This window comes from Sylvia atricapilla, chromosome 20, assembly GCF_009819655.1.
Source record: "Sylvia atricapilla isolate bSylAtr1 chromosome 20, bSylAtr1.pri, whole genome shotgun sequence".
Lineage (NCBI taxonomy): Eukaryota > Metazoa > Chordata > Aves > Passeriformes > Sylviidae > Sylvia > Sylvia atricapilla.
In genome coordinates this window covers 9,244,302-9,254,244 of record NC_089159.1, presented here as the reverse complement: position 1 = coordinate 9,254,244, position 9,943 = coordinate 9,244,302, and the positions used below count along the sequence as shown (strand labels likewise).

The 9,943-nt window shown below is 45.6% G+C and overlaps 1 protein-coding gene and 1 long non-coding RNA gene across 13 annotated transcripts in view; both read left to right on the top strand.

The window, feature by feature from the left end:
- The first annotated feature begins 1,723 nt into the window (after window positions 1-1,723).
- BCAS3 (BCAS3 microtubule associated cell migration factor) overlaps window positions 1,724-9,943 on the top strand; it is a 300,050-nt gene continuing 291,830 nt past the window's right edge. For 4 of the 12 annotated variants that reach the window (XM_066333514.1, XM_066333517.1, XM_066333515.1 and 1 more), the window contains exons 1-4: window positions 1,727-1,926; window positions 4,300-4,354; window positions 5,734-5,806; window positions 6,556-6,662. In XM_066333514.1, coding sequence (XP_066189611.1) covers window positions 1,799-1,926; window positions 4,300-4,354; window positions 5,734-5,806; window positions 6,556-6,662 — 363 coding nt within the window. In that variant the 5' untranslated portion in view covers window positions 1,727-1,798. Of the gene's footprint in view, window positions 1,927-4,299; window positions 4,355-5,733; window positions 5,807-6,555; window positions 6,663-9,943 lie in introns of all 12 variants that reach the window. The other 8 variants (XR_010745132.1, XM_066333520.1, XM_066333518.1 and 5 more) reach the window with 5 other exon arrangements.
- LOC136370214 (uncharacterized) lies at window positions 6,676-8,843 on the top strand. Its single transcript, XR_010745133.1, has 2 exons — window positions 6,676-8,551; window positions 8,595-8,843. It is a non-coding gene; the product is annotated as an uncharacterized lncRNA (long non-coding RNA).

The following is a 9,943-nucleotide window of genomic DNA, read 5'->3' as shown; positions in this document are numbered from 1 at the left end:
TCCCTCACGGCCCCTCACGGTCCCTCACGGTCCCTCACGGCCCCTCACGGCCCCTCACGGCCCCTCACGGCCCCGCCCATCTGACCACGCCCATTACGTGACGTCACACCCGGGGGACCCTCCCCGCCAATCCGGCCCCGCCTCTCTCTCCCCGCCCCACGCTCGCGGGGCCGGCCCCGGCGCGCGGCGGCTCTCGCGAGAACCCCGATGTAAACAAAGCCGCGGGGCGCGCGGCGGGGGGGGCAGCGCCGCCCGCCTTTCGCCGCCCCGGCAGCGTCCCGCCGCGCCCCGCCCACCACCGGGCAGCGCGGCTGCCGATTGGCTGCGCGCGAGGCGCGGCCCGCCCCCGGCGCGCTTCGATTGGCTGCGGGCGCAGTGCGCTGGGTGTCATTGCCCGGGGGGTCCCAAACAGTGTCAGTGGCGCCGGGAGCGCGGCAGGTGAGCGCGGCCCGGGCTGGGGGCGTGAGGCGGCGCCGCGCTCGGGGCAGCGCTGTGGCGGCTCGGAGCGGCCCCGCGGGGAGGCCGGGCCGGGCAGCGGCCGGGGGGCGGCGGGCAGGGCAGGCCCGCCCGTCAAGGCCTGGGGGACCCCCGCTAGCTGCGGCCGGAGGGCGCGGGGTGTGAGGCGAGGGGCGGCCGGCGGGGTGGGCGCGCTCCGGGAGGCCGCGGCCCCGCTCACCGGGCGGCGGCGGGAGAGGCCGGGCAGGTCGCGGTGTTTGGGTGTGGAGTTGCTCAATAGCGGCGGCGGAGGGGGCCCAGGCCGGCCCGGCCGCTGGCGGGGCTCCGGAGGGCTCGGGCGGCCCCTCAGCCCCGCCGTGAGGGCTCCGCTGGTGCCCCGAGCTGAGGCGCGGCCGTGCCGAGGCCCACATGAGGAGCTAAAACCTGTCCCGGTGCTCCCTGCCCCTCAGGGTGGGGTGGCACAAGGTGTTGGCACTCGGGGCACGGCAGGCGCAGGTGTCCCTGGGGTGATTTCATCCTTTCCGTGACATTTCGCCTTTCGGGGTTCCTCGACGTGTGTGTCAGGCTGCTGTTGTGTTGCTGAACGTTTTGTTATTAATTATTATTTTGCTACTCATTTCTGAGCGGTTATCCTGCCTCCCTTCATGAGCTGGCCCTTGCAAAGGCTGGCCTGACGTGAAATGATGCTGATAATTGATCCCACGTCGGGGATTTGGCTTTTTCTTTCACTTTAAAGCTGGTTTGGGGTGAGGGGAAACAACAGAGGGGCTGAGGGGGTTCCCCAAAGAGCTGCCTGGGATCTGTGGTGCTCCTCAAGTGCTTTCTGCCTTTGGGAACATCGCACAGAATTTCCCCCTGGAGAACAGAAGTGTGAAGGAAAGCTTGAGGATGGCACAAAGAGCTGACATGAAGCAGTAGAATGTGTGAGCTGCAGTGTAACCCATATTTCCAAGAGCACAGTACACTGTAATTGTGATTGCACTTTTTTTTATAGAATTATTTTCCGAGACAACAGCCCATTAGTAAACAGTGGGTTTGTGTAATGATGATGACAACTGTGTGCCTGTACCACTAACCTTAATCATGGGATCATGGAATGGTTTGTGTTGGAGGGCTCCTTAAAGATCTTCTAGTACAGTTTGAGATAATTTTCCCGTTGTGGGGTTTGGTTTTTTATCCTCACAAACATTCCAGGAGCCGTAGTGACAAAGTTGCCCGCTTGGTGCGTGGTTTCCTTTTTCCTCATCACAAAAACTGCTGCAGAGAGCCCTGCAGCTCCCTGTGGGTTAAGTTTCCCCTCTCAGCACCTCGAGGAGCACACCAAGAGCCCGTGTAACACATAATGCTGTGGCAGTTTCAGTCAGAGTGCTGTGTTTGTTGCAGGTGTGTGCCCAGAACGATGGCGACAGAGTCCCCGCGCCGCCCCAGCCGCTGCACTGGAGGAGTGGTGGTTCGCCCTCAAGCTGCCACGTAAGAACCTTCTAGAAGAGCAGCCCTCACTGAAAAGGGTTTGGTTTTCTTCTAGAAGATCCCAGCCTGAGCTGGTTTGGGTTGTTTTCCCCTCCCCACCAAAGCCAGCTCGTGTTGACGCCGCTGTTTCGTTGCGTTGAGCGTTGTACAATAAAGTCAACACTTTACAGAAGGGGCATTTCTGTCTCCCAAAATGGGATCCTCTGCCATTGCACACCAAAGCTGTGTTTTTAAAAACGGAATGCTGCCAAGTTTTTGTTGTTGTTTGCACCTTTTTGCTGTACAAACCTTGCAATGTACAAAAGTGATGCCAGCTTCTTCCTTAGGCCAGAGGGATGTGCCACACGTGATCCTTCCCTACTTTTAAACAACACCTTGTCCCAGGAGTGGATATATTAAAACATACAAAACTTGTCATTAAAGTCCTCCAGGAAGGAGAATTGTGGAAATTTTTTTTTGTTTGTTTGTTTTCTTAAAAGAACAAAACCAAGAAAAAAAGGAAGAAGCTCCATCCTTCTGGTCAGACACTTTTTATGCCTGTGCCAGTGATTTTCACTGTGTTCACATGGGAATGCTTTCATGGCAAAAGAGCTTTTTGGCTGTTAGACAGCCTAGAAGATTTATGTTTTTTTCTTTGTTAAATGAGTTCTGTAGCCATTTTTCCTTCTTCCTTGGGATATTTATGTTGCTGCAAAATGGCACAATGTATGGAAATGTCCACTTCAAGGGGTGTTACTGTGCCCTTGGAGATAACTCTGTGTTTCCAGAAACAGGATTCACTTCACTTTTATTGAATTCTGCTGCTCATGTTAAATTTTTACATCATTATTAAAGGAAGACTGAGATTTTTTTCTTTTTTTGTGGATTATGTTTTTTTTAAACCACTTTAAAGACACATACCTGGAAGTTTTTCAACTTCAGGAGAGATTTAGTGTGCACACTCTGAATAAAACACCTCCCAAACATCAACTTTGGTTCAAGATGTGCTTGGGGAGAGGGGAAAAAAAGTGCATTCCACCAGTTGAACCATGAAGGCAGCATGACTCTGGCTGCTTGGCATTCCCAGGGCAGCTTCAGACACTGCATTTAATACTCTACCTGTGGCCAGGCATGTTAATAAAGGTGTGCAGGGCCAGCTTGGGTGACCTACATAAATCAGAGAAGAATCAGCACAGGGGAAACCACAGCTCCTTTGTAAGGCCTCAGCCTAAAGCTGAGTGGGACACTCTGGGATGCAGAAATCCTGGGATTGCTGTTTTGGTCATGGGCTGGCAGAGGCTTTCTGGAATGTAAAACTTGATATTTTCAGATTTATCTCTGTTTTCAGAGAGGTGTTGCAGCATTGGGGTTCAAGTATCTTCTGTATGCAATCCTAAATTCTCCAGAGTGCTTCATTTTTCCCCTCTAAACACTCCTGTTTTTATTAAAACAGCCTTGCACAGCTTCAGGAAAAAACACCTTTGGCCACCCAGAGTTCCTAATTTAAAGATCTCCTTTGTTGCTAAGAGAAAAATCTTTGAGTTAGCACTGGAAAAACCACGACAGCATAAAAGTTAATTTCGGAGCTGCCAAAGCCGTTGCCTAAAGAAAACCTGAAGGCTTTTCTTGAATAATCTCAGACTTCTGAAGGTAGCTCTTGTTGCCAGCCTGTCTCCAGTGTCCCTCATGGCACAAAGCACCAACTTTTGCACGTTTTCAGCCCCATCTGTGGTCACTCAGCAGCTGCACAAGGGACTGGCTGCTCCTGCAGGCAGAGGCTGCTCAGAGCATGACTTTAAATCTGCCCCAGCAAAAATGTGTCCTGCACTGTAAACCAGCCCCAGTGGATGCTGCTCAAGGAGAAATAAGCTTCCCAAGATGTGAAATCTCATCTGAAAACACCTCTCCTTGCTGTTCTTAGGGTTTTGTTCCATCCCCTGCCCCTGAGCACTGCCATTTACTCCAGCATTGTCCATCCAGTTTGTTTGTGCCACCAGGAGAGCTCCACTCGTTGTTTAAATCCTCATTTTCACATTGTAAGAGCCAAATCAAGTAGAAAAAAACTCTCCCTGAGGAGTCATTTCTAAATCCCTGCACCACTTCAGGCCACTCTGATGTGGAGAACTTACTCCTTGAATTTAGATTCTGTACTTTCCCCCAGGCAGTTATTCCATCAGCAGGTATCACTTGGCTTTCTTACAGACTTTGATTACTCCTACTCAGTCCTTTCATTACTTACAGGCCACAATTTATATTATCAGAATTGGGCAGTAAAATTAAGTGCTCTAGTCCCATGTGCTAAAGGTTGCCCATGCTTCCTTTAGATGATCTAATTTAATGTATTGATGATTATTTCTGACCTCCTTTGGCTGAAGTTCTCCTCCTGTTTTCCAGGGAGCAGTCATACATGGAAAGTGTTGTTACCTTCCTCCAAGATGTTGTGCCACAGGTAGGGTGTGGAACTTTAAAACTCCTTTTTTTTTTCAGTGCACAAAAGGCAGTGTCAGGAATCCCTCACTCAGCTTTTAAAATTTATGATTTAATCTAATTAATAATGAATTCATTCTATATGTAGGTAAGTGTGCTTTAGTATACAAATATACATCTAAAATGAATTCATTCAATTAATTAATTGTTATATAAAATAAATATGGCAGTGGAATGGTTGCCCAGGGGCCTCCCAGTAGCAGAAGGGAACTAATTTTGTTTTACTCTTTGGGAAAGCTGCAGTCCATGGTGGAGGAGCTGATTGTAGCTTCAGGAAATGCTCCTGATTCTGAGTCCAAGGATTATCCTGGTTATTTAGTGTCTTGTTTCTTCATGAATTTCCTCTCAGGAATTCCCAGGGCATTTATTCTGTTATAACACAAAAACAATGCCCTCAGTAATATCAATTTGTGAAATGCATTTTGGACTCGGGGTTAAAATTAAACATATTGAAAGTTTCAATTAAGAGATTGCTGCATTCCACAGCCTCCCTGGTGAAAGGATGCAATCTGTGTTTTATTTTAAAAATCTGCTTGCTTTGGAAGCGTGGAATGTGATTTGTTTTGAAAAGTAAACCCCACACTTACTTTTTTACATTTGTATTTTTAGTTCATGCTATTACTTTCCTGGCATGTGTAAAATGATTATACAAGATGTGTTCATATTTAATCCCAAAGAGTGCTCAGTGTTTTGTTATAATTCATTTGGAAGTGATGGTATTTCTGCTGGTGCTCACGTTCCTGCTACCACAGCTTCTCCTGAGGACTGTAAAACCCCCAGCCTGGGAACACTGCAAGTTCTCACTCCACAATTTCTTTTTGTATCTCATCTTTTTTATGGGAATCTGCAGAACACAGCCCTGAAACATGGATCTGTTCTTCTGGAATCGCAGTTCATTCTCTTTTAAATGGCTGCATTAAAGTTGTCACAAACAGAACTGAAAGGTGTCAGCAATATAAACTGTGTAGTAAAGGCCTCTTTCTTCCCTCAGTCTGGCTTGCAAAGCTTTTAAGTGAATTAAAGGGAATTTTAATGATAAAACACCTCATGTGAGAACCTCCAACACTGCTGAAGTTAAAGACTGTAGAAGCCACTGTGTTTAATTTTATTAACTCACTCTGAGTCACGTGGCATTTCTGACCTGCCCCAGAAGATTTATTGCTGTAAATATTTTGTTATTCCTTCATCAGTGAGTGATGCTCAGCGTGGTTGTGTTGTGTCAATACTGGTGACAATAAGCTCCATGAATCGTGTCTGTGGTTTTTGATGAAATTCCTTCTTACAGGAGGAGAAAAACCACTGTTAAACTTCCTTATTTCAACCCTTTTGCTTTTTGTCCAGGCCTACAGTGGAACCCCACCAGAAGAAAAAGAGAAAATTGTCTGGGTCAGATTTGAAAATGCAGATTTAAATGGTATGGCTTCATTTTCTCTCATCTGTTCTTGTGACTTTTGGGTCCATGTGCAATAATTCCAGTCAGCTGTAATGGAATCATCATAAACATTATGATTTTCTTGAGTAAACCCCCTCTTAAATGACATTTTCAACCATGAGAGAATGAACAAAGCTCACTGAAAGCATGGAAGCATCAGAGACAGAGAAGATTTATTTGAGGTGGTAAAAGAGGATATTTCCAGGCCCAGTCAGAACAGGCTGCATAAAATAAATTTAAACACAACATGAAGGCTTCTGAGGAGTTTTGTTATATGAACCTAAAAAGGGATTGCCTGAGATTTTGTAAAAAATAAAAGGAAAGCAAACAAACCTTAACTGGCCAAAGATGGCCACAGAGAGGTTAATTAGGTAATTTCTAGTTCTAATAACCCTGATTTAGGGTCTCTCACACTCCATTCTAACCTTCCTTTAAAGAAAAGGGAATAAATGAACAGGTGGAAGAGCCCAGGTCTGACTGGGGACTCAATCACCATTCTCTCTTAGACCATGTTATTATCCAGAAAATTCTTCTTCGTCATTTGAAGTTTTATTTTTGTGAAACTTTAACAGTGGTGTTTGCATGAAGGAACACATTTCAGTGTTGATGCAGCATGAAGATGTAAAACACTTGGGTTGCTTTTAGTTCTTAACACTTGAGGAAACATCTAATGATGCTGAGAGCTTGATCCTGATGTCTGCTAATGGCTTTGCTGTTGAAATCTTCTTCAGATACCTCCAGGAACATGGAATTCCATGAAATCCACAGCACTGGGAACGAGCCCCCGTTGCTGCTGATGATTGGCTACAGTGATGGGATGCAAGTCTGGAGCATTCCTGTGAGTACAGAGCTCTCCTCCCTCCTTCCTTCTGCTTTCCTTTGTCAATAGTGTGTTAAAACTTGGATATTTTTACCTGCAGTTGGCTCCCACTGGAGTGGAAAGAGCCCAGCACTTCCCATCAGTGTCACATGGGTTGTGTGTAATGTGTTTATCTTCAGATTATGCTGAGCACAGCTCAAACACTCCAGTCCATGTACCTGCAGGTTTGTGAGGGCTTTTTACACATTATTCCTGCCAAGTCCATTTCCAGCCTCAAGCTGGGAGCAGTGTTTGCCATTCTGGAATAGTTTGTAACCCCAAAAAGCACCCCTTGGATTTTATTTTTTAACAGAAAGGAGTAAGGGTTTAAAAACACCCACAGGATTTGTTTGTCCCAAGAACTCAAGTAATATTAATAGTATTTTACAATCACATGTTTGTCATGGACATGATTTGCAATTTTAATTTGATGAAGGGCTCTGTGTGCCTGTGGGTTTGATTTCATGCTGTCATCCCCACCCCCTGGTTTGTGTTGTAGAGTGGTTTTTGGGGCACGTGGTTTCATTTGGGGAATTCCCCCCAAATTTCTCAAAATGAGAGGATAAAGTTGAATACAGTAGGTCATCAAATCCTGAACTTAAAAAGGCAAAATTTCTCACACCACCTTGTGCTTCAAAATAAAGCAGAGAGGATGGAGTTCTTTTCCTTGTGTAAAACACATTGGTTCCTAAAGAAATGTGCACATTTTACAACTTTTTGGTTAGCCACGTAGGACATGTGTTTAAATACCAGTAGCTTAGAAAATAATGTTGATTTCTACAGCCAAAGTTCAATTAAATTGAGTTTTATGGGTGTGGTAGGGCTTTCCCCCTCTTTATTGCATCTTATTACCCTCTTGATTGCATCTCGTTAGCTGGAATGAGGAAATAAAAAAGCTGATGGCTTTTTGCGTTTGGGGGAATGTTTCATAGAAACGGGCTGAGATGCCCTTCTCTAAATTTCAGTGTTTTGTAACTGTTTGTCCGAATTTAGGAATTTTAACTGGAATTTGGGAACATTTCAGCCCAAACGGGATTTTCTCCCGCGGTGCGTTACACAAAGCGCCCACACGGTGGCGCCGTGACACCGAGCGAAGAGCGGCTCATCAATCCGTTAATTAATTAATTACCGTTCCCTGAGTGTCACATCGGCCTGAGCTCGAGAATCCTCACAAAACACCTTGTTTTATCCAGCTGAGATGGTATTATCCCAATTAACCCGTGTTCCCTGTTAAAAAGGGGAGATATGTCATCATGGATGGATTTTTTCCTTTTTCTTTCTCTTTTTATTTTTTATTTCTCTCCTCGTGTCCAAATGAGCCACAAGTCAGGCCATGGAATACCTAATTTTGCCTTCTTTCTAGGAGGACTGTACAGCCATCCTGTCTTTTTTTAAAATTTTTTTTCCCCAAAAAAAATATTTCACTTCCTCATAATTCCTAGCTTTTGATAGTCCTGGCTATTTCAGGAAAAAATAACAAAAATGAAGTTGCAGGATGGCTTCTTTTAGCGTTGATCAACTTTTGCAGAAGTATGAGCAGGGGGGAAGTGCAGTGAAATGGGAGAAATGTGGAAATATTTTACCATCCACCTTCAGGATGTCAGCTGTGGGGAGGTTACATCATTTTGCTGGCCTTTTATTTGTATATTCTGTGAAATTCTGAGAGCACAGCCAGAGAGGTGCAGCTTGGACCTGGACACTTTGTGTTAGTCCAGTGTCAGTGTTGGAATGGTTCCTCTGTTAGTGGAGATTTTCACAGAATAATAATAATCTTTAACATCAACTTTAAAGACCTTTGCAGAGCAGGATTTGTATATCCAACAAATTTGGAGGGAGCATAAACTGGAGTGGGTTTTACACAAACTGGAGTGGGTTTTACATAAACTGGAGTGAGTTTTACATAAACTGGAGGGGGTTTTTGACATTGTTGCTTCTCCTTTGCATTTCCCTCCCACTTGCTTAGCCTAAGCACAATAAAACCTGGCAGTTATGTGATTGACTTAATATTTAAGAGCTTATTTGGCAACACTTTTTTTTTTTTTTTTATGTCCTTTGCTATTACACAAACCTTCCTTTTTGGCCCCGCTGACTATTTAGCTTGTAATTAAGCAATGTTATTCCAGCTAAGGGGAAAAAAAAAAAACCCCACCAAACCCAACCTGCATTCTCCAGCTTAATCTGCAAAAGCACCAATCTGCCGTTTATGTGCAAATCTCCTCAGGAAAGTCATTATCTGTAGCATTGTGCTTTTTTTATTCCTACAATTGGGCCCTCTGTTCAGCCCTTAATAACGTGTTGCAGGCAGCGGGGGCTGTGTGTGAGTGATTATGAAGTGTTTATGACAGCTCCTAAGCCCACACTCCTGCTAATGGCGCTGCGTGGCCTTGCCCACACCTCTGCTGTGTCTCTCCCGCAGGCTGAAAGTGCTTTCACGTTTCACATCTCCTCGGAGGAAGATCTTGGGGCTGCGGGAGAAAGTGTGATTTGCAGAATGGGAGACACCATCAGGGCGCCTTCAAAGGGCTTTGGGGTGGTGGGGTTTGTTTTGGGCAGGAGGCTGGCCTTGGAAGTGCAGCACGAGGTGTCCATCCCGAGGGTTTGGCTTTGATCTCCGCTCTCAAATGGGGGTGGGAAGGTTAAAAGTGGGTTTAAAATACTCCTGGCTGAGTGAGGAGGAATCTGGGAGTCCACGAGGAGTTCCTGTTTGATAATGGTGCAGCGGAGGTTTGTGTTTTGTTTGGAATTTGTTGTTTTTTTTTTTTTTCCCCCTCGCTCCCAGTTTCGTGTTTCGGAGACAACTGGAACTGGTTTCTGCCTGATGTGGTTTCCAAGTGTCTGTTCTGGATGTTCCTGTTCAGGGAATGCACGTTGGCTGCTTTTTTTGGTTTTGTTTTTTTCATTGTAGGCTGGGAGTTTCAGAAGTTAAAAAAAAAAAAATCATCTTAATGTAATGGTTCTTGTTACAATTAAAAAAGAAACTTATCACATCCCAAGCTGCAGTCCCTCCTCTGTGCAGACCTGTTTCTAGAGGGAACCACTTGCATGTACCACTCAGAAAAATGGAGTAATGACCTGACCTAGTGACCCTGAGAAATGTCTGAGGACTTTGCAAAACATCTATGCAAATCATTTCCTGAGGCTTTGGGTTTTTGACACTGAAGAGGCACCAGCGTGCAAGAAATGTGGTTTTATAAAAACCTCATTGCATTAGCACTGCTGTAATTTAAAGTACTAGGTGCAACTTCATCCTCACTCCAGTC